The sequence below is a fragment of the Vipera berus genome (assembly GCF_964194415.1).
Source record: "Vipera berus genome assembly, chromosome: 11".
Classification (NCBI taxonomy): Eukaryota; Metazoa; Chordata; class Lepidosauria; order Squamata; family Viperidae; genus Vipera; species Vipera berus.
The window spans coordinates 20,683,540-20,705,083 of NC_138214.1; the positions used below are offsets into that span (position 1 = coordinate 20,683,540).

Consider the following 21,544-nt stretch of genomic DNA (forward strand, 5'->3'; position numbering starts at 1 on the left):
TTATAATAAAGTACTTTAATGGTAATGAATGTCTGTTTTTGCCTCTGCATTGATAGTTTTCAAAACTGTTTCAGTTTTCAAAACTGTTTCAGATAAATGTGCCTTTCTTTGGAAGAATATTTTTCAGTTAAGAGGATGAGTAGACGACATTGGAAGTGTTGTTCTTCAAGTTCATCTTCTTCTGCTGGACATTCCTGTTAATCTGGGGTAAAGCATCTCTTCCCAAGAAGGCTTCCATTCTCGGGGAATTAAAGAGGCATTTAAAAAAACATTTTGCACCCTTGAGGGATTCCATGACTAACAGCATTGTCAATACTGAACATTGTAAACATGGATGGTTGAGAATTTAAGACCATGATATTGTCTTACAGACATTTTGAGTAACATGACCCAAATAAATCTTCTCCAAACCAGTGGATAGTTGAAGTACCCAATAATCCCACCACCAATAGCAGTGCTAATTACAAAAATTTCTTCCCTTTTGGCTTCTGGGCATCAGACTTACTTTGCAGTTGACAAATACAACCAGAGAGCATTGATGGAGGTAGCAATAGCACCGAGACCTATATACCTCTCTACAGTGCTTTACAGCTCTCTCTAAGCGGTTTACAGATTCAGCATTTTTGCCCCCAACAATTTGGGTCCTCGTTTTACTGACTGGAAGAAGGCCGAGTCAGGATCGAAGGAATCGAATTCCAGGCAGTGAACATGAGTTAACCTGCAATACTGCATTCTAACCCCTGCACCACCGTGGCTCTTTAATAGATGCATTGGAGATGCAAGGTGTTTCCTTGGCATAAAGCCCCATTCTTGGTCTAACAAAAAGATCATGTTCTCCTTTGACTCTTACATTTAGTCATGTTAATCCAGGATCTTATAGTTGTAAAATAATGAATAAACCTGGATAGCCCACTATATCCCCAATTACATTATGGCCTACATGGTCACTGTACTGTTCCAATATCCTGTAGCCATGAAACTACAACTCCTAGGAATAGTACCTGAGGCTTATGGGATTCTTTGATTACAGGGGAAAGGCAACAGGCCTTGCTCATTTTATATCCCATGCTATCCTCAAGGTGAAGAACTCAAATCCTTCATTACTCAAGAATCACAAACTCTTACAGCTGCATCTTTGGTGGGTTTCCACAATCTTAATAGGATCCAAGGTAAGGTAAGATTTTCCAGCTGAAGTCCATTTATTCTTGTTGGGTGACAGATAATCTCAAGAGCAGCTGCTTTGTATATTGCATAGGCAAGCTTGGTTTATGAAGGGTGCTAACTAAGGAAATACCATAGTTGATTAATCTGCAACTGTTTCAGGTGTGCTCAGGACTGTGGGTTTGTCTTGTGTTGAAGCCTGGTGTCTTTGGAGGGGCATTCATTGGAGAAAGGGGCAGGGCCTGTATAATTCCCCAGCCCAGCCCTCTGACCCACTCACTTTGTCCTCCTGCACCCACCATGAGCAACCTGGCTAAGGAGAGTGAGCACAGCAGCAGCAGCCTTGAGAAGGAGGTAAGTGCAGCTGGGTGCACCCTTGAGGAAGTGGGGCTGGGTTTGGTGCTGCGGGAGCTCGAGGGCTGGCCTGGCCGTTTGACCTCTGCTGCCCAGGGCTCCGGGCAGCCCATGCCATCATCCAGCCCCACCCCTGGCATGGCCTGAGAGGGATGGTGAGGCTCTTCCAGTGGACCATGCCCTGGCGCTCACCCAGGTCCCACCCCCACCCCCGCCGGAGATCCTCGGATCTGCCCTAGTCCTGCCCAGGCCCTCACAGGCACCCCTGATGCGAGTGATGTCGAGCTGGCCACACCCACCCAGTAGGCCACACCCACCCCAGCCACGCCCACTCAGGCTGCACCCCCACCCACCCACCCACCCCCAAGCAAGCACAATGCTGATGCGGCCCTCAATGCAATTGAGTTTGAGACCCCTGGAGTAGGGTGTAATGGTTACAACATCAGGGAGGTTCATTTCTTTGGGGGATTCTGGGCCAGATAGAAGCAGAGCCCTGCTTGGTCTGCCCATCCCCTTCAGCATGTCCTGACTTGGGAGGAGAGCCCTCTGCTGCTCCTTCCAGCAACCGTTATTTGGTTTTCTTTGCTGCAGGGGGGGTCAAGAGGGACCAGCATTAAGAGGAAACCCATCTAGTCTCCTTTTATTTTTCAATTTGATTACCTTGATCACAAATGCTAGCAGCAGATGAGGATTTTCTCCACGGAGTAGGTTGAAAGAACATCTTTTCCTTCTGTCTCTCCTGAATTAATTTCATTGGATGGAGCTCTAACTTTGTAAGCGAAGAAAACCTCTTTTACCTCTCTGCCTCAATCTGGCACGTGCCCTATAAGTGCCTCTGTATAATTTGCTTAGTTTCTTATGCGTAAGTTTGATTTCTAGTATCCAACTCAGTTTGTTATCCCAATTGCATCCCTGGTGACAAGAAAATGTTTGCATTTTGAATAGTTAGCACAAATGAAGGAGTCTTTCTCCCTTGAGAATGTTGTCCTAATCGCCTGATAAAACACGGTATCTATTAGGATAAGAATAAACCTCCCCTTGCTGAGTTTAGACAGTCTCCTTCCTTATCCAGCTCATAATTTAGGAAACTGGAAATAAGGTTTTCTTTTAGATTAATGGTAGCTTAATAGTAGCATAGATCTTTGCTTCCTGAAGTCAGTTAATCTCAATTCTCTTTAATTGACTCAGGACAGCCCCACAGACTATGCTTTAATTATGTCTTGTTTCAGTTGCCTTCTACTTCAGCTTAAGTAATGCTTGTAAGTGACATGCACTCTGTACGTGATCTAAAATCTAAGTAAAAGAACCAACTCCTCTAGGCACATAGGGGTGGAAGAGGGTGTAGAAACCAACAATTCAGGAGGGTTGCTGCTCGTATCCTCAAATGATGGCTTAGTTCAAACTGTTCTTTACACGAAGCTTGATTAGCATGTGGAAGCACAAGATGTGATGTTGGCTACTGTGTTTATTGGTCATAGCAAAGCATTTTGCAAGTTTGCATTGATTAATAATGTGACGAGATTTTGGAGCGCATTGCAGAAATTAATATTATAAGTAAAAACTAGATGTACTGTGGAGATAGGGAAGAAAAAAATAAATAAAAAGTGTTCATCATAAGGCAGAATGAATGGATACACATCAGGAAGGACTTGAATGCCTAAGAGATCAAATCTTCCCTGAGGGTTGGGCAGAGATGCTGGGGAGCACTCCCTGACCCCAGAAGGGCTGGCTGAGATCTCTGGCAGCTGTATTCCTAATGCATCCGGAGAGGTCTAGGCTGGGGAAGCTGCCATTGAGCAAAGATGCGTCCAGATCTTTGGGGCTGAATAGCTAAAAGGAGCTTATCTTCAGATGTAGGGTTTATGTTGAGCAAAAGATGTAGGGATTGATATGACTTTCATGCTGTACTGTCATTTTCCACTACCACAGAGGTTGTAGTTGAAGCTGAAACGGCAGACTGGCCTTGACCTTCCTTGGAAGAGAAGATCTTATTCTCCCTTTTAAGGTGTTCATACCAGGCATATACAGAGCCAGGTGGGCGGACCTAAACAGGGACATTTAAACACTTCCCTTTCAAGTAGCCAATGAAAGTATTGTGATATCATAGTATGGAAAGGTATGGCTATTATGGGATGGAGAATGACCACCTAGCTGATAGGTTCAGTGGTGGACACTTGTTTCTTGTACCTTCTAGTTGAACTAGAAATGGTGAAAATGCTGAACTAGGATTAGGGAGACCCATGTTTTACTTCCGCATTTCAGCCTGCAATCCTGCACATTTCAACCACTGGGCCACCAGGGCTCATAAAAACACTGCAAATGATCTGTGTCAGAATCAGGGTAGCATCAGAGTGCAGGCTACCCAATGAAGACAAGATGAGAGTTATTTATTTAAACAATTCATATAACTGCCCATTTTGCAGCAATGACTCCGATGGCCACAGAAGATTAAACCAAAAAACAAAACAAAACAATGGAAAGAATAACATAACACCTTGGGTCTAAAAAATAACCCCATTTTCAATCCATAACAAGAAAAATGGGTGCATTAGCTCCAGGTCCAAATGCCTGAGAGAACATCTGGGTCTTGCTCAAAGCCAGGAGGGTTGGGGACATCCACATCTCTGGGCAGATTGTCTGTCTGGTTCTGGCTCCACGAGAGAGAAGGCTTTCTTTTTCCTGAGGCCCACAAGATGCCAGCTGTTAAGGGGCCTGAAGCTCGCCGACCCTGCTGGTTCTGATGGGGTGAGAGAGACCATCTGTTAGCAGTGGGCAGTTAGAAAATCTGCCAACAAGGAATCACCATTGGGTTAGGCTGATCCTTTCTCACCAGTCTGATCTCAAAGCTGGAATTAATCCGGGAGAACTGCCTGAAAGCCATGGCTCCTCTCTCCATCCCGACTCCCTTCCTAGGAAGCGCCGTTTCTCTAGGCTCAGGTTGTCGGAGAGGGTGGGAACCCTCCCACCAGAAGCATGGAAGGATTATGAGCTGCTATTTCTAATTTTACTTCAAGAAGGGCAAGAAGCCAAAAGGTTATCCGCTGGCATGTTTTTGGCCCCATCTTGCCAAAAAATGGTGCTATCATGCTTTTGACTCCTACAACTCTGCAGGAAATTTTGGGTGCAGAAGCTGCAAACATGCTTCATGCATTCTAGTGAAGCATGAGAGTGAAAAGCAAAGTACCTCCTTCTCAGTGGTTTGATCCATATCAAGCCCTCTTATGAAAAGAAGGGTCTACAAGGGTTCCAGCAGCGTAGAGAGTCTGAGGAAGTAAACAAGAGTAAAAAGCTGGCCCAACCCAGTTCTCCCTGCATTGTCCTTGGCATTGCCCGGCCTCTCCTTGTGCCATGGTCAGACTTATTAAACTCAGAGGATGGCCTAGTCTTCTCCTGAACCTTGGAAAAACCATCGGTTGTCTGAAGGTTCAGAAAATAAGATGGGAAAAAACCCCACCTTCTAGTTGGGCTGCCTGGAGAGCTGCTGCTGTCTCTCATGTCAAGCAGAGCAAGTGAAAGGAGGAGGCAGAAGCTTGTTGGCGACAGTCTGAGGATGAGTTGGGTGGCTGTCATCTGATTAAGAGCACTAATGTGGCTGTTGGCTTCCGCATGTCAGCTCTATGACCTGGCTAACTTTAGACGTTGTTGTTCCTTTTCAGAGCAGCCCATCTGGGCCTCTGCAGCTCCTCCTGGACACACCCTTGCCCAGTTCCTAGATGCTTTCTGCTGAAGACACTGCAAATTAGATTCTATTTAAGCTCAGAAAAGCCATCTTTTTACGCCAGAGAATATGGCAATTGGCCATAGGAAGAGACTTGATGTGGCGAAAGAACTGACATGAAGGTGGGGGTGGAGATGAATGAACATCCAGGCCTCGAGCCCTTGTTTTCTTGGAAATTGTGTCTTTGCGTTGCCAGTCCCTGAATCACAGCTCCACCTACCTCAAAATGTAAATGTATGGTTAAAATAAAGAAGGGGTGGGGAGGGTGGAAAGCGTAAATGATACACAGTGTCATTCACACTGCACTTTAATTCCTCCCTTAATTCCTCCTTTTCCCTAATATATTCTTGATCCTTGCCCTTAATACTGCTCCTGGCTATGAAGGATCTTGCTCAGGATCCTTTTATTTCTCCTTTCTCGTGGATCCTTCACTCATCTGACCACAAATAGTCAGAGATTTATTGGACTAGAGAATATCTGATTCCTCATTGGTTCCATGGCATTACCGGTATAGGGCCTGGTTTATCTGCAGCTCATCCCTGTGGCCCTCTGATTCGTCGTAGTTTGGTTGCCTTCAAAAGAGGCTGAAGAGCACAAACTACTCGTCTTTGGATTCTGCCCTATGCGTCCAGCATGGCAGTGAAAATTAGAGTTTTTTTTCCTGAGGGTTTTGCTGCCTGCCCTTGAAGTCAGTTCATATGCCACCACCAGGCAACTCTGGCTGCCTCTTCATGCCATTCATAGTGCAGCCACGGCAAATGTTGTTGTACCAGCAGGGCTTAACGTGCAACCGTTTGAACTGTAAGCTGACTCAGATGGGCAGCTATCAAAATCAGTCAATAAACACAATGTCGTATGAAATTTTGCAAGATTTCCACAACGTGGCACTTTAATCTCTCTTGTAATGGGCAGATCAATACTTGGAACAGAGCTTGAACAGCAGATCAAGTGTAGGAGCGCTTACTAGTGAGTAACGGGATTAGCTCAATGTAACACAGTTCAGGGACTGATCAAGCAAATTCAGGAAAATAAAGTTTCATCAGACTGGATGGGAGCTACGTCGTCTCCCCAGTGTGTTTGGAGGAAACCTTTTCCTGTTTCTGCCTCTTAGGAGAGGCATTCCCTGTCTCACTGTCCGTGTTCAGGTGATCACAGTGGGGAATGAAGTGTAGTGGTCTCACTGTGCTGTCCACCCTTGGCTGATACTTGTCCCTCATGCTCTCCTTCATACAAGCACCCAGCTGGCATTGTGACAGACGTCCGATCTGAATGTAGTGGTCTCATAGTTGGATGCTTTTTGCTTGGTGTCTCTGATTCAAGGTTTAAGACTTCTGGATAGTCGCACTATGCAAAATAGACTGAAATCCTGTTTTCATATGTTGAGTGCTGATTTCATATGTAATTATGTGGAGCTGGTCAAAGCAGTTAGTCTCTCTTGGTGTTTAAGACTTGGTTGCTTTGGTTATGCAAGTATTTTCTAAGCTTCCAAATTCCAGTATGCATAGAAAAAGAAATCAGATGAATTTGTAAGGCATTTTAGAGATTGTGACTCAAAAGTAAATTAATTCATATATGCTGCCTGCAGATTCAGTTGCACTGAGAGGGAAGAATAATATAGGAAGAGGTAGCATCAAGATCATGATCAGTCTTGTAGGAAGGGATAGCATCAAGATCACAAGAAGTGATGATACCATTTTATACTGAGGCCACACTTGGAATACCGAGTCCAGTTCTGTTCACTAAGATACAAAAAAGGTGTTGAGACCCTGGAAAGTGTTCAGAGAAGAGCAGCAAAGATGATAAAGGTCCCTTCCAGCCCTGTGACTCGATATTCTTATGTGTACCACTTTGAGTTTCTTATATAAAATAATAAAGGTCTGATATAAATAAAATAAATACTAATAAATAATAAGAAAATGGCTTGAAAATCTGATCACCGAACATGAACTTGAAGAGGGAAGGTTAAAGATTAGTGATAAAACCATACTGAAAAAATGTGGTTTTGAATAGGAGTATAATTTATATACAATAAAAACCACATAAGGTGCAATATCTCCAGTTAAGATATCCAAGATGGAAAAAGACTGGCTCTCCGAGGGCTCAGCAGCTGGCTTTGCTGGAGAACAGTTTTGCAAATCCATGCAGTCAACAGATGAAGAAAAAAAACCCAGAACAGTCCTGCCTATGTTTTCCTTCCTTCCTTGACAGGCCTATGTTGATCCCAGCATGGAAATCATTTTTAATGCACACAAAGTCTCTCCTCTGCATATTTATTTTAAAACTGGTGAAGGCAGTTTAATAGCCATGGAGAGCAGCGTGTTAGTGAATATTTACTGTGGTGCCTCCCTCTGATTCTGGATTACTTACAGATTTTTTTCATTAAAAAAATATTGAGAAGCTGCCATGCTGTAAAATAGAGTGCCAGCCTTCAACATAAGATTTATTTTCAAGAATGCCTGAGGCCCCAAAGGCATTTTTGGCAGACAGCAGTCAGGAGCTACCTCCAGGGCTTTCTTTGGAAGATGCACAGCCCTGCCGGGGTCTTGGGCGGGACTGGGAGCAAAGGGGGAGGAGCCAAGATGATGCAGGCAAGCCAGCTGAGGGGGCAGTTGCTCTTTGTAAACGGGGTGTTTGGGGGAACGGAGGGTGCTGACCATTGCATTCAAAACTCAGGGGCCAAAGTTCAAAATCAGTGTTCTGTTTCAGCTCTAAGGTCTCTGCCAACTTAGTTGCTCTTCTTATATACTCATGTTTGAAACTCTCCTGTTTAAACTTTCTCAGATTATTCCTTGGCTGTCCAGAAATTCTCCCTGACACTCCAGTCCTTTCAGTTTGACTTCATAGGGGACACTCTGACAGATGATGAAATCAACATTGGTAAGTGCTTTTTTGGCCAGCTGCCTCTCTCGCCTTGTCAGGGCTGGGTGCTAGAAGTCCATTTCATGTCCTGCTTGAGTAATAAAATTCTTGGTTGTAATTCAGTTTAGAATAACTTGCATAAAACCTATCCAGCATACTTAACTGCCTCTCCATAACTGCCATGTTAGCCCTCTTGTGATGGGCAGGTCAGTACTTGAAACAGTAAAAAAACTACCCCAGATCCAGAGCAGGAGCTGTGTATTAGGTCAGCTGAAGTCTCATTGAAAAGTGGAAGTTGTGAAGTTTAAAAATTCAAATTATGTCTGGCCCATTATACAAGATACAATGTCTTGTTTTCCCCTGGCCAAGGGATCCATGTATATCGCACAGCAGCACGAGGAACCCAACAATATCTGGAATGTGTATTTCCAAGAATGGGACCCTTCCATGTTCGCTTTCTTTCCAGCATGACTTGAGAGGCCCTTAACCCGTTGCAACTTTCTTCTCTTGAAAAAAGTGTGTTCATGCTCCCATTCCTCTTTTTTAGAAAAAGCAAGCATATGATTTTCTGTCCTGATCAGATGTTGGGATTCTACTTATTTCCATGGCAAGAAAATAATCTGGGGTACCTCTTTTAAGAATGCTTTTCTAAAGAGTGTGTTCGCTATTTGCATTTCTTAGCCGATAAACAGCCCAGTTGTATGACCTGGATCAGTGATTGTACTTCTTGATATTTGAGATGGATGCGTTGATAGATGGAGGCAAACGTTAGATCAGTTCTTTTATTGCAGTATATAGAAAATGTTTGTAAAACTCTATAGAATTTATATTTTGGGGAAGAATAGGTAGACACGGTGACGACGGTGTGAGTAGCCAGGGCAGCCGCAAAGTGGAGACGAGTGTCAGAAAGCAGCAGGGCCCAGGCTGCCCTCCAGCTGTGTTAGATGAGCGTTGGACACCCGAGGATAAGACAGAAAAACCAAAGGAGGAGAAAATTTGGATAAATTTTCAGCATAAATATCAAACAGACGATTCCATATTATTCTAAAGGTATAATGGTTATGAGAAAAGGGAAGAACTCATGAGCGTTATGCTGGGGCAGGAAAGATCAACCTTCTTGTGCACTTTTCAATTAAAGCAAAAAGCCAAGGCAAAAGTTGTATGCGATTTGATTTGAGGCAATTATAAAATTAGCATGTGGAAATGCTTCATTTAGTTCCATTGGGCAGTTGTTTTGGACATGGGAGACTTGGGGCACCCCTCTCATTTGCTCAGAAGATTTCTTGGAGAGATTCTTCTGGTCACAGCCTAATAATCTCTCCTGACACATTGATACGATGACCTACTAAGAAAGCTACACATTCAGGATATTAATCCACTATGAGGATGCTAAAGGTAAGATGGGGGAAATAGGAAGTACTTTATATTCCCATCTCTTAGAGTCAGTCTTTGTTTGTATCCCACCTTTATTAATTTTACAAATAAATCAAGGCAACAGATATATCCCATAACCTCCCTCCTCTTCTTATTTTTCCCACAGCAACAACCCTGTGAAGGTGGGGTGGGCTGAGAGAGTGACTGGCCCAAAGGCACCCAGCTGGCTTTCATAGCTAAGGCAGGACTTGAACTCACAGTCTCCTGCTTTTTAGTCTGGTGCTTAACCATTATACCAAATGGGCACTCTGTTAATCTCTCAATTCATTAATCCATCAGTTAATGTTTTCTCATTATTTTCTCTCCTTTTCAGCTGAGTCCTTTAAGGAATTTGCTGAGTTGCTCCAAGAGGTGGAACTTGAGCGGTCCATGATGGTAATAAGGACGATTCCCCTTCCTCCTTAGTCTGAGGTGGGCTGAGGATTCAGTAGGGCGGGATGGAGCCCCATCATTGCATGACCCAAAGCATGGTTGGCTTGGGCCCAGCACGTTGGAAGCTGTCAATCTTGGCTTATGATTTAATCTACCCTGAACCTATGCAGTTTTGGTTTATTTGACCAACTAACTTAACTAACTAAATAGTTAACTTAATAGTTAAAACTAGAAACAAAAATTAAAATAAGCAAGAAAATGGTAAGAAAACAACTATCCAACCTTGACAAATATAAATCACCGGGGCCCGACAGATTACATCCCAGAGTTCTGAAGGAGCTGGCAGATGTTATCTCAGAACAGTTGCACCACATTTTTCATAAATCCTGGAGCACTGGGGAAGTACCTGAGGATTGGAAAAGGGCTGATGTGGTTCCCATCTTCAAGAAAGGAAAAAAACAGACCCAGGAAACTACAGACCAATCAGTTTAACATCAATACCTGGGAAGATCCTAGAAAAGATAATCAAAAAACAGATCTGCGAAAAACTAGAAAGTTATAACAAACTTATAACTAGTAGCCATCACGAGTTTGTTAAAAACAAATTATGACAAACCAACCTTATTTCATTCTTTGATAAAGTGACTAAATTAGTAGACCAGTGAAATGCGTTGGACATAATATACTTAGACTTCAGTAAGACATTCAACAAAGTAGACTGCAACCTGCTGCTTAGTAAGCTAGAAAAAGGTGGGATAGACCACATCACCACCAGATGGATCTGTAGCTGGCTGGCAAGTCTTACTCAATGAGTAGTCCTCAATGGCACTACATCCACATGGAGAGAAGTAAGCAGTGGGGTACCACAAGACTCCGTCTTAGGACCAGCACTCTTCAATATCTTCATAAATGACCTAGGTGAGGGAATAGAAGGGGAACTCAAATTTGCAGATGACACTAAACTGGCAAGAGTATTCACCACCCCAGAAGACAAGCTCAGCATCCAAAAACATCTTGACAAACTTGAACAATGGGCTCTATCCAACAAAATGAGTTTTAATGTGGAGAAAAGCAAAGTTTTACATTTAGGCAGGAACAATCTGTATAACTACGGATTATACAGATTCTATTCTATTCTATTCTATTCTATTCTATTCTATTCTATTCTATTCTATTCTATTCTATTCTATTCTATTCTATTCTATTCTATTCTATTCTATTCTAATTCCATTCCATTCCATTCCATTCCATTCCATTCCATTCCATTCCATTCCATTCCATTCCATTCTATTCTATTCTATTCTATTCTATTCTATTCTATTCTATTCTATTCTATTCTATTCTATTCTATTCTATTCTATTCTATTATTTTCATGATCCATGTTTGCTGTCTACACCCACCCAAATTAAGATTAGCAATAGCTAAAATAATGCAACTTCTAAAATAGTGCCCTTGCAGAATTCCCTGCCAGAAAGGAGTCAGTACAGATCTACCTTCTTTCTATGAGTTTTCTGGGATTCTGTGTATTTCACTCCTAATTATTGGATTCCTTAATTAAAACATCTTATTTACTGTTGGTATTTCTTGTGGAGTTTTTAAATCAAACAGTTGCATTTCTGGTGCACGCTAAACATGCCCATTTCCCTTACAAGGCTGCCTGTCCCTTTTGTTTCAGGTTTTCCACTCTTCTTTCGCTTCAATTCAGGGCACAACACTTTGAAAACCCCCTTCCAGGGAACCTGATCAGTCCGGAATCTTGCAGGTTCTAAGGAGGGGTTTGAGACGTTGCAGAGCTCTTGGCAACTGATGTCTCCAAATTGTTGGGGCAGGGAGGTTTCCTGAAAGCATACATTACATTACACAAACCCTATTGCACCATATCATGATTTCTGTTACGCCTTTCCATGATTAGCTTTTAATTATGGTTTCTCGAAAAGGCCAATGTGACTGGTCTCACATTACACACTAATCCAGAAGAAGACTTAGTTTGATGTGAGAACCTGGCCAAACTGTGCTCATGTGAACTCGTGTCAGGGCCTTAAGGCCCTTCTTCCTTAGTTCTGCAGATTCTCAAATGAGTTACTACAAAATTAGTTCTGGAGCACAATTGAAGACCAAATCATGCAGATTTAAAAGGTTTAGTGTTGCGTATTTATTATTTTGCTACATTTTCCTCACAGGTGCAAAATGCCAGCAATTTGTTGATCAAGCCTCTGGAAAAATTCCGTAAGGAGCAAATTGGATTCACGAAAGTAAGTTTTGGGTCTTTTGCCCCCATTTTATTTGTAACGTAACTGCATTAAGATGGGGCTGATGTGATTCTTTTGTGTGATTCTCAATACTCATTCAAAATACGTCTAGCCAGTTCCTAAAAAGAAATAAATTGCAGAGTAGTGTCTTGGATAGCTACATTTATTAACAGTTGTGTATTTTTATAATTTTAAAAATTATGATGATGTTATAACTTTGCTCTTTCCATATTGTGAGCCATATGCAGGTCCTATGAGAAGACTGTGAATCTTGTAAAAGTAGCTGAATAAATACTAACATCTTTGAATTTGCCTTCTGGGAAGTCACAAAACTAACCTTCACATTTGGTTATTTGTTAAGTGCCACTTTTGAGTGTCACTGTTGAGAGTGAGTTTCTCATTTTAAGGAGCTCCTTGGAGGTGAGGGATCTTTTCCACTTCCAGCCTCTCCGTTTGGGCCAGCTTGACCCACGGACGCTTGCAGAAGCGGATCCCCTTCCTAGAACCCAGACAAGCAGCTCAGCTTTGCTGGATTTCGGGGTGAGAAAGAAGTACGAAGGCCTCCTTCTCTCTCTTGTTTACTCCTTTTTAATTTGGGGGCCACTGCAGAGTGGCATGGCATGGCTCCTGCAGTGTCTAGAACAATGGGAGAGATGGGGTGGAAAGGGGCAGCAGCAGTCTGTAAATAGGCGGATGGGGGAGAGGACTGGAAAGGAGGGAATGAAGCAAAACTTAGTTCCAAGAATTTGAGCGATGCGGTCCAGAAGATTCCTTTTTTTTAACCAGAATTAAACATGGCCATAAATAAGATCTTGTGAACATTTTACAAATGACATTTTAAAAATTATTGATAGTTCCATTCTTGATGCAGCAAAATACTTTCCAAAGCTCCATAATAATTAATTGACCTGGATGTGGTGGAGCTCCTAGTGGTTTCTCAAAGTTTCTGCCTACTTCATTGCTACACAGAACACTGCTCCATTTTGGAAGAAAATAAATGTGGGCACAGTCTGGCCAAAGAATGGTTTTGAGGGGGTGTTCCATTTAAAATGAATTCTGCATCCCTCTCCCTGAAGAATATCTGTTTGGGTTAAATCAAACCCAAACATACTTTTTACTAAAAATAATTTTGATTGAATCTCCCCAGTGTGTGAAAAAATTGTGATAGAGGTAAGTAAAATAACCTTCCTGGCTAACGATTCCTCTGGCTGACTCCAGCACATGCTGCGTGCCCCCTTTTCTGAACCGATGTCTCCTTCCTTTGTGGCACTGGCTCCGTCCCTTTGGGGGCGTTTTTGAGGGGAGAGATTTTCTTTATAAGGCCCCTTTTTAGTCAGACAGTCCTTGGCCTCGAAGGCAGCTGCTCCTCTTGTGGTCCACTGCTTGGGGAGGGGGTGGTTAGCTCAGCAGTTTCCTGTGGTCAGCTGGTGTGGGTGATTCAGGAATGCTGCATGTTTAAAAAGAGGATCTGATTTGCAGAATTTATCTATTTAGTCATATGGCATAGAGGTTAAAATCCCCAGGTTAAGAATGTCAGACTTAAGGACAACCTCTAGATGCAAATGGTGTTTTCCTTCCTTGAGCCAACAAACTGCTGAAAAATGATTTCAGCCACACTTTTTAAATATTCAGCTGGTTTGCATCAGTTTCGTTCAAGGAAAGGCAATGCCAAATTCGGGCTAAAGGCAGAGTTAGGAATGGAACTCATTCTGAAACGAAGGCCGGCCTCTACACCCCCCACCACTAGCCCCAGAGGTTTGGCTCATGGCCGAAATGTCAAGAAAGAGTGAAGAACATCTGTGTTCGTTCCCTTCTAAACTTGTGAATCAGCGTCATGGGTATTGTTACAGTGTTCTTCCTATAGGGACTCCTGATAGTTATTCAAAAAATGTGAAGAAGTCTGGTAGCATCTTTTCTGACTAACAAAAGTCATAAGCCTTTCTGAGCAATAGCTCATGTCATCAGAAGTATCGTTGGCAATATTATTTTAAATTCAGTGTCCGTCTGAGGAAATGCACTCACAAAAGCTTTTAATAAAACATTTTGGTGTGAACAGCTGAACAGACTCCTTGGCTACTACAGACTAGTAAGGCTCTCTCCTGATTCATAATATTTCTTTTAAGCAAATACTGAGGTAGACCAGTTATCTGCTTTCTTTTACCAAATTAAAACCTAGATATTCTTTATAAGATGGCAAAATTTATCCCTGTGATTTTTTTAAATAAATAGCTTTATCAGATAGCTGCTTGTGAAATGAAAATATAATGAGATATTACACATATTTCCTATGTGATTATGGCAAGCATAACCTGTAGCAGAAAAAGTATTTTATTTCAAGGAGTGATGAGAAACCTCTGGGCCATTTTTGGGCACCAACAGAGTTTTGATCACAAGAGTTGTGTGTGATAATGACACTCATTTTTCTTTACAAAAACTTTTACTATGAAAATTGGTGGTAAATTGCAAAGTTTGTGCCAAAGCTGAGATCATGACTTTACATCAGCTGTGTCTGTCAGGGAAATAAATCAATACTTCCCTATCAGAGGGCGATGAACCGTGGTTCATTTGACGCATGGTAAACATCAGGTAAAAATAAAGAAACCCGAGGCATATTCTACTGTATATAAAACTTTAATTGGAAAACAAAGAAAGAACTTAACTGATTACATCCTCTCATCAGACAGAACAAAGAGAAGAAAAAAGTAAAGTGGGAAAACTTTTGTAGACATGCGCACTTAATAGCACAAAACAGATTGAAACCATAACATGGCTGGACATGTGACAATCACCTTGGTTACACTGATAAGATTACTATGCAGCAGGCAGAAAAACAGAGTGAGATGTGCTGAGCTGACAAAACAGAAAAAACGCAGTGACAGTGTCTATGCCTTTTTATTTGATGGAATCCATGTCAGAATTAAAACATGTACAGTGAGGGAAAAATTATTTGATCCCCTGCTGATTTTGTACATTTGCCCACTGACAAATGTTCAGTCTATAATTTTAATGGTAGATTTATTGTAACAGTGAGAGACAGAATAACAACAAAAATATTTATTTTTAATCCCATTTATATCCCGCCCTTCTCTGAAGACTCAGGGCGGCTTACAATCTAAGCACAAATCAATGTGCTTAGCAATAGCCTTCATTCTATGTATATGCCTGCTTATTAGGGCTTTTGCCCCCCCCAAGCTGCATTATTACAAAGTCAGCTTATTGCCCCCAACAATCTGGGTCCTCATTTTACCTACCTCGGAAGGATGGAAGGCTGAGTCAACCTTGAGCCTGGTGGAACTCGAACCTGCACTAATTGCAGGCAGCTGGTGTTACTTAAGGAGGCATTAGCCCACTGCTCCACCAAGGCTCTATCCAGAAAAACAAATTTCAAAAAAGGTATCAATTGATTTGCATTTTAATGAGTGAAAGACGTATTTGACCCCTTCACAAAACATGACTTAGTACTTGATGGCAAAACCCTTGTTGGCAATCACAGAGGTCAGACGTTCCTTGTAGCTGGCCACCAGGTTTGCACACATCTCAGGAGGGATTTTGTCCCACTCCTCTTTGCAGATCCTCTCCAAGTCATGAAGGTTTTCAAAGCTGACATTTGGCAGCTCAAACCTTCAGCTCCCTCCACAGATTTTCTATGGGATTAAGGTCTGGAGACTGGCTAGGTCACTCCAGGACCTTAATGTGCTTCTTCTTGAGCCACTCCTTTGTTGCCTTGGCCATGTGTTGTGGGTCACTGTCATGCTGGAATACCCATCCATGACCTATTTTCAATGCCCTGTCTGAGGGAAGGAGATTCTCACCCAAGATTTGATGGTACATGGCCCCATTTGATATGGTGAGGTTGTCCTGTCCCCTTAGCAGAAAAACATCCTCAAAGCATAATGTTTCCACCTTCATGTTTGACGGTGGGGATGGTGTTCTTGGGGTCACAGGCAGCATTCCTTCTCCTAACATGGCGAGTTGAGTTGATGCCAAAGAACTCGGTTTTGGTCTCATCTGACCACAACACTTTCACCCAGTTCTTCTCTGAATCATTCAGATGTTCACTGGCAAACTTCAGATGGGCCTGTACATATGCTTTCTTGAGCAGGGGAACCTTGCGAGTGCTGCAAGATTTCAGTTTTTCACGGCATAGTGTGTTACAATTGTAAGAATTGGAGTCTTGGCAACTATGGTCCCAGCTGCCTTGAGACCATTGACAAGATCCTCCCATATAGTTCTAGGCTGATTCCTCACAGTTCTCATGATCACTGAAACTCCACAAGGTGAGATCTTGCATGGAGCCCCAGACTGAGGGAGATTGACAGTTATTTTGTGTTTCTTCCATTTGTGAATAATCGCACCAACTGTTGTCACCTTCTCACCAAGCTGCTTGGGGATAGTCTTGTAGTCCATTCCAGCCTTTTGTAGGTCTACAATTTTGTCCCTGACATCCTTGGACAACTCTTTGGTTTTGACCATGGTGGAGAGTTTGGAATCTAATTGATTGATTGCTTCTGGACAGGTGTCTTTTATACAGGTAACAAATTGAGATTAGGAGCACTCCTTTTAAGAGGGGCCCCTAATCTCAGCTCATTACCTGTATAAAAGACACCTGGGAGCCAGAAATCTTGCTGATTGATAGGGGATCAAATACTTATTTTACTCATTAAAATGCAAATCAATTGATAACTTTTTTGAAATGCAAAATTTCTGGATTTTTTGTTGTTATTCTGCCTCTCAGTGTTACAATAAAATTATAGATTGATCATTTCTTTGTCAGTGGGCAAACATACAAAATCAGCAGGGGATCAAGTAATTTTTTCCTTCGCTGTAATGTATTTTCATTAAAATCTTAAAAATACTTTTAAAATGGACATTTCTGGAATATTTCAAGCATGGACTAAAGAATTAAATTCTGAAAAGTCCCATCAGTGGATTTATGACCTAAAAATGGTAAAATGGTATGTACAGATTTAATATTCAGGTTGATTCATCAAAAAGCTATATTTAGGGTGGATTGGAGTCCATGAAGAATGTATTTGAAAGGATGGACATCAGATTTTCTATGCTGGAGATATAAAAAATGGCAGGTTCCTTGACCCACATGAAATGGTTGTGTGATCAGTTGGCATCTTTTTGGGATAGCATATTCATGTATGTAGGAAAATCTTTATGTTAACATAATGTTATATACCAAAGCTTTGGAATTTGATTTATCAAGACGTATGGTTGTATTGAGCATAGGGATGGCAAGAAGGATCATATTGAGAAATTGGTAATGTGATATTCCAGATGACATGGAATGGTTATTGGAAATGTGTAATGGATCTGTTTTGGAAAAGGCAGTATTTTCTACAGTAATATTATTTGTTACTATGGCAGAAATGTCTTAGAATAATATTTTGTTCTGTTCATTCACAGTAGCGAGTTCCTTAGTAAACATTGCTTACCAGTCTCCTGCTTCCTAGGCCACAACTGTAACCGCTACACCAAACTGGGTCTCATATCATAATCTGTGAAGTCTGTAAACTATAATTTTAATAATAATAGAAAGTACAATTCATATAGTAAAGTCTAAGGGTTTAAGAGTTCATTTGTGGTTAATAATCTGTATAATTTTGTTATTGATCTGTTATTCTATCATTTTAATTCTTATTCCTGGACTGAATGCAGTTTAACGTTTTGCACTGGGTCTGTGTTAGAGATAACTGTTTTTCTGCACAACAGAATAAACAAAGGTGAGATACAGAAGGCAGGCGTTCAGCTCAGATGTGGTTGTGAACATTCTGGGCAAATCCTAGGAAAAATTAATCTGAGAATCCTCCATTCACAGCGCTCATTAGCGAAGTTCAAGCATAGCTGTAAGTCTGTGGAAACCAAAACCCTGTTACATTTTGTGCTTGAGGAAGCATTCTCCAGCCAGAAATTGGGATTATATGAAAATAATATTAGCAAAGTCCTTGAAAGAACAATCTGGACATCTACATTAACGGGTCAAATGAGTTCTGCTTTTGGCTCTTCATTTGTGCTGAGTGGATCCCAGCATAAACTTGTGCAAATTCTCTCTCCGTAGGAAAGGAAGAAGAAGTTTGAGAAGGATGGGGAGAAGTTTTACTCCATGTTGGACCGCCACTTGCATTTGTCTTCCAAGAAAAAGGAATCTCAACTGCAAGAGGTAAAGGCTTGGGTGGGTGGGTGGGTGGAGAACTTTGAGAGAAAGGCAACTTCGTGTAGCTGAGCAGGTCAAGACACCTGTCTGTGATTTATTTATGTCCTACCATTTCTTCAGGAAATCAAGACACTGGCATCTTCTTGTTCCTCTTCTGCCTGCCAGCAAGTTTCCCCCCACCACTGAGTTCTCACCTCAGGGGATCAGGTCCACTGACTTAGCTGCCTCGCACTCCCCACCCCCCAAGCAAATGGATTAGCATTAAGGTTATCAGTCAAGGGTTGACAGTTACCTCTTTGAAATGATATACCAGGCCATAATCCTACAGTTATTGCACCAATTAAACCTGCTTGTTACAATACTTCTCTGGCAAGCAAAAACATTCTGGACTTTTTATCACTAATGGCAGGCCAAAAAGGAACAGGAGTCATCTCTGCAACAACTTTGTCAGTCAAATTGGTCTGAGAAAGCAGTGGCTGGACCTAAGTCAGCCAGTGAGTTTTGCTGTCTAAGAGTGGACATTTTGCTAGTCTTAGCCCAGCACCTCCCCACCTCGCCTGGCTTCCACATCCATGAGCAATGCCGAGATTTGTAAATGAGTTTGGAGAGCCAGTTTGGTCTGGTGGCTAAGGCTACAAACTAGAAAGTGGGAGGTTGTGAGTTCAAATCCCACCTTAGCCATGAAAGCCAGCTGGATGATCATAGGCCTGTCACTCTCTCAGCCCAACCCACCTCAGAGGGTTGTTCTGGGGAAAATAGGAGGAGGAAGATGTGTTGGTTATGTTCGCCGCCTTGAGTTTTTTGTAAATGTAATAAAAGTGGAATATAAATAAAAATTCACAAACTGGCAAAATTGTGTGTTCAGTAATAGAGAGAATTAGTTGAACTTTTAAATTCACTTTTCCCCTATTGTGTAAAAATTGTTGATTTCTGTTGCTTCAATTTGCACACTTTTCAAATAGGAATTCTGGCTAGTATAGCTAATACAGTTTGTTCTTGGGAAACAATTCAAAAACACATGGTGTTTTCTTTTCTGGGGCACATTCCTCTCTTTTTCTACTTTTACAAATAGTGTTCAGCTGCTCATGGATTTTTAGCTCCCTTAAATGCAGCAGAAGGATTGTGTAGTATTTCTTTTCTTTCTTTTTTCTGTTCAGGCTGATTTGCTGGTTGATAAAGAGCGACACATTTTTTTTGAATCTTCCCTGGAATACGTGTATCAAATCCAAGAAGTGCAGGAGAGCAAGAAATTCAGTATTGTGGAGCCTGTAAGTCTGATGCCTTTAATCTGGTCCCAGTTTAAAGGGAAAAGAGATTCTTTAATTCACAGGCTGGCTGCTAAGGGCAGTCCTTGACTTAGAACTGTAATGGAGCCTGCCAGTTATGGCCATAAGTTGTGGCAGTTGTAAAGCAGGTCAACACGTGACCAACTAGATTTCACAACCTTTTTAAAGTTGTGTCAGAACTTCAGAACTGGGTAGTTAAGTACCTTTTGGGTGGTCACTAAGTGGCTGGTCATAAGTTGAAGACTGCCTGTACTCTTCGTTGTAAGCCTTTACAATTGTTTGTTTCAGAAATGCTTTTATTCTTAAAGAGAAAGGAAAAAAAGGTGAAAAAAGTAAATAAAGATTTTCAGGAAGGTGAAATCGGTCCTCAGTAGTCTCTTGCATTTTCTTTTTCTTTTCTTTTTTTTTTATTTAAGTGGAAATTGAGGGTTTCTCTTGGTTGCAAAGTGATCAAAAGCAGGTAACTGAAAGCTGCATATGTTTTACATGGAAATAAATAGTTCCAACCCATTTAGTAGTGCTAGAAAATTGGCCCAGTTCCATTCTTTATAAACTTTATAAACTTAGGTCTGCATAAGAAATGATTATCTGTGCCAGCTAAGTTGCAAAAGAGGGCTCAAAAGCCATATCTACAAACCCTGTTATATTCAAACATTGACTTAGACAAAATATATAATAAATTATGCAGAATTAAAGGGAAAAACCTATTCCACACAATTATAGATGCACACAGGTTGAAACCTCAGTGAGGGAGAGTAGGTGAACATGAGCTACTTGTGTTTCCTGATCGGGTGTGAACTTGGCCAGAATCTCTCCATTGTCAGGCGGCCGGGATGTGATCTGTGACTCCGATCAGCCCTGCTTGGCCAATGTTGAAATCAGTTCTAATTTGTTGCAAAGTCATTTGGCAGCATGTTCCTCCTCCAGAAGCCCAGCTCCATTTTTGGCATAGTCCATGGCTTTTGCCTGTACAATCTTTAAAATATTCTCATCATTCTTCCCGGCACAGGTGTTGGCTTTTCTTCATAGCCTCTTCACTTACAACAACCTGACTGTGGAGCTCACACAGGATTTCCTTCCATACAAGCAACAGCTTCAGCTCAGTTTGCAAAATGTGAGTTTCCAATATTTCCGGTGTCTTCCCACTTCTTTTTAATTGGAGAAGCAGCATTTCTTAGTGACGCTCTTATTCTCGCCACTGATGTTTAGGCTAGACCTGCACATTTTAACTCAGTTTTTTTTAAAATACAAGGAATCGGCTATGTTTAGAGAGCACTTAGTCCAGTTTTCAACCTGTTTTTAACCCAAGATGGGAACATCTGAGAACCCCAGCCTGTGGCCTCGATTGATCCATGGGGCCTGATGAATTTGTCTGCCTTCCCTAAAGAGGGTGGGGCAGCCAAGGAGTGCCTCGGACAGTCTCTTGGCCAGCCTGCCAGGCCTACAGTGGCAGGGATCCCAGCTGCAGCACTTACCTTCCGTGGAAGAGGGAAAATAGCGATCACAGTGCTCTTCCCGAGTGCTGAGCTGGAGCTGTTCCTCCACTTCTCCAACCTGGGGAAGAGAGAAATGGCTGTTCAGAGAAGAATCTGCTTGTGCTGATTCTGTGCCCCTTCCTTCATAGGCAGCTGGTGGGTGTCCAGACAAGGGACCTCTGGAGAGGGGGAGACATGCCATACCTCAAGCTCTTGCCCAGCCCAGGGGTAGAGACGCTGGTTTCAGAACAGCTTTGAACCAGGCTCTGCCCTCTTTCCCCAGGCTCCAGGGAAGGGCAAATCAAATACACTGAGCCTCTTTGGATAAATATTCTTCCCGAATGTGCAAATGTTTTGTTTTGTACTTGGGGAAAAAACACCCTCCCTGTGCAGGCATGATACAAAAAGTATGCTTGGTTGTTTAAAATATTTAAAAATTATCCCTAAACTTGGGAAGGCACCATGATTATCA

General features: G+C 42.0%; 1 protein-coding gene across 7 annotated transcripts in view; it reads left to right on the forward strand.

The window, feature by feature from the left end:
• The window catches only part of OPHN1 (oligophrenin 1), a 146,488-nt gene that overhangs the window by 59,045 nt on the left and 65,899 nt on the right, over nt 1-21,544 (forward strand). For 4 of the 7 annotated variants that reach the window (XM_081336940.1, XM_081336939.1, XM_081336938.1 and 1 more), the window contains exons 2-7: nt 8,015-8,110; nt 9,840-9,901; nt 12,080-12,151; nt 18,216-18,317; nt 19,469-19,579; nt 20,607-20,711. In XM_081336940.1, the coding sequence (XP_081193066.1) occupies nt 8,015-8,110; nt 9,840-9,901; nt 12,080-12,151; nt 18,216-18,317; nt 19,469-19,579; nt 20,607-20,711 (548 nt within the window). Of the gene's footprint in view, nt 1-92; nt 208-8,014; nt 8,111-9,839; nt 9,902-12,079; nt 12,152-18,215; nt 18,318-19,468; nt 19,580-20,606; nt 20,712-21,544 lie in introns of all 7 variants that reach the window. The other 3 variants (XM_081336941.1, XM_081336943.1, XM_081336942.1) reach the window with 2 other exon arrangements.